Here is a 2,837-nt window from a genome sequence, read left to right as displayed (position 1 = left end):
TTTTCCCGATTACCCACAATGCACCACCAGCCGCCATTTTGGTAGGCGGTCTGTGTCAACAAAGGCTCAGTCGTCCTATTGTTATGCAAATATGCCGACTACCTGTGCCGTTGTTAAGTGTCACAACCGGTCGGGTCGCGATAAGGTTAGCTTTTATCGTATCCCAGTTGTCATCAAAGGTCAAGGCGAAGCAACTGAGAGGAAAAGCGAGCGTTGTAGACGACTCTGGCTTGCTGCAATCAACCGGGCGGATGTCGATGAAAAAACATGCAACAAGCTTCGTGTGTGCTCTGATCATTTCATATCAGGTACTTGTTATACACACATTTTTATATATTCAACAGACTTTTTACATATACAGAGTCGTTCAAAAAGTATTCGGACACTTGACGTAATTTCCATAGACTTACATGTTAATTTAGTGCAGCCTAAATGTTTTTCATGAATTTCATTTTCGTAAGATCCAAGTCAAGTTTTGCACATTTGTGAGGAATCATCTTACCTACAATGACATAATTTCTGTTTAATTTTCCGTTGCTTGTTTATCGAATGGCAACAATTTAATCAACATATGTACAGTAGATATATAATAATACCTCAATGAAATGTATATCAACCGTGTCTGTCCTACAAAGAAAGTTTGACATGGTTTTCACTCTGTAAAGTCTGATGTTTTGGTGTTTTGATTTTATGTATACATCGTAGTTACTTGTGAAATTGTCATAAGTTAACAAAGTTTATGTGGTATGCTGTTTGTTTTCAAATTAGGTCTTTAATCTAACATCTATATCAAAACAATTTGAGTCTCATGCGGAGGTAGATAGTCAAGCTGATTTTGTAACATTATTTTCGATTTTGAAACTTTATCACTGCAACAAAATAATATGAGGTAAATGTTAGTGTTTAACATTTACTTATGATATTTCAGGTGCAAGAAACAAATATGATGAAACAAACCCAGACTGGGTTCCCAACAAGAATCTGGGATATGATGTAAAATCTCCAACGAAGTCAGCGATCCGCCACGAGAGGTTACAAAACCGAAAACAGACAATTAAGATGAATGAAGCTGCAATATCTCTTTTGGAACTAAGTGCCTCGGTTTCTGAACCTCCATGTGCAGAGGAAGTTGATGGTGTTGACAGTACAGAAGCAACCGATACTGAGTTAACAGATGCAGAGATGCTTGAATTTGCAAATGAAAGAATTTCCGAGTTGGAATTTGAGAATGCAAGACTGAAAGAGCAGAATGAGTGTTTGCAGAATATTGTACACAAAATGAAAGCCAATTTACCTGAGGATTTTGAAGATGACAATGATAAAGTGAAATATTACACAGGTTTACCAAGTTTCACAATTCTAATGGCACTGTTCAACCTTCTAGCACCCGATATGCATGAAAATGGAAATAGCTCACTGAACAAATTCCAGAAAATAATTCTGACACTCATGAGACTGCGACTTAATTTACCAATTACAGATCTCAGCTATCGTTTTGGTGTTTCACGAACCACAGTGTCAAAGGTTTTCTTAGATACATTGCACTTGATGCATGATATCATGGGGCCTCTAGTGCGTTGGCCAGACAGGGATGAACTTTACGAGACAATGCCAATGGTTTTTCGAAAACACTTTGGAAAGCAAGTTACCTGCATTATTGATTGCTTTGAAATTTTTATTGATCGCCCCTCAAATCTGACAGCAAGAGCACAAACTTGGTCCAGCTACAAGCACCACAATACTGCCAAATACTTAATTGCAATTACCCCACAAGGGTCTGTGAGTTATATTTCCAAAGGATGGGGTGGAAGAACCAGTGACAAGTTTTTGACTGCCCACTCAAACTTTCTTGACAATCTCAGCCATGGTGATGTTATTCTAGCTGACAGAGGGTTTGACATTAAAGAATTAGTTGCACTTGTTGGCGCTGAAGTGAAATATCCTGCATTCATGAGGAGAAAAAAGCAAATGTGTGGACCAGAGGTAGAAGGAACAAGGAAAATTGCCAATGTTCGCATACATGTTGAAAGGGTTATTGGAACAGTCAGGCAGAAGTTCATGATCCTTGGTGCCACCATTCCAATTGACTATCTCATTTCTAAACCTGAAGAAGAGTATGTAATACTGGACAAGATAGTCACAGTTTGTTGTTCACTAATTTGTGCCCCTCTGTTGTACCATTCGACTAACCATCAAAGGTTTGCTTGCAGAAGCTCGCTTCTGTAACATTGTCACAGGGCTTGATTAATATTTAGTAAAGGAAAAAAGAGAAAAAAACAAAAAAAAAACATGTCTGCAGTTTATCCCAATTAGATAAGAAAACAAATTCTTATTCATGATTGGATAACCCAAGCTGCACTGATGAGCCCTGGGAGGGCGAAACATGTTTGAGTGACAAATTCTGTTAACAGTAAAAACAAACTGAAGAATGAATGAAAGTGGTTTTACAGAGATCCATGTCTACCATTGTAATGTTTGTTTATGCAAATGCATGTTATCATGATAATGTAAGAATAAAAGAATATATTAATGTGCTTTGTACTGTCAGATCTTAATCTGGGCTCGATTTAGTGCTTTGTTCCTTGCACTGATGCAACCTAATATTACTAAGTGCAACATAAGTTATGAGTCTGACTTGCACATGGTGCAAGTACATTTTTGAGAGGTCAATCAACAATAATTCTAACATTATAGGCATTGGTATGTCAGCTCATTATTCTTCTATACTTTGAATAGCTATGGCACTGAAGCATTGCTATTCATAGACACGTCTCGGGTATGACAGCTCTGTGTGGCTATAGTTTCGTAGGTACTACATCACGGATATATGTTATGTG

The 2,837-nt window shown here is 37.7% G+C and overlaps 1 protein-coding gene across 1 annotated transcript; it reads left to right on the top strand.

Annotated features, from left to right (window-relative positions):
- LOC124276229 lies at positions 1 to 2,226 on the top strand. Its single transcript, XM_046711899.1, has 2 exons — positions 1 to 308; positions 929 to 2,226. Exons 1-2 carry the CDS (start codon positions 92 to 94, stop codon positions 2,224 to 2,226), a joined length of 1,515 nt encoding a protein of 504 aa, XP_046567855.1. The 5' UTR covers positions 1 to 91.
- Positions 2,227 to 2,837: the final 611 nt, after the last annotated feature.

Source organism: Haliotis rubra, unplaced genomic scaffold, assembly GCF_003918875.1.
Source record: "Haliotis rubra isolate DU_JTF1 unplaced genomic scaffold, ASM391887v1 Scf207, whole genome shotgun sequence".
In the NCBI taxonomy this organism is placed as follows: Eukaryota; Metazoa; Mollusca; class Gastropoda; order Lepetellida; family Haliotidae; genus Haliotis; species Haliotis rubra.
Note: the sequence above shows the minus strand (reverse complement) of the source record. Positions and strands in the feature narration are given on the sequence as shown.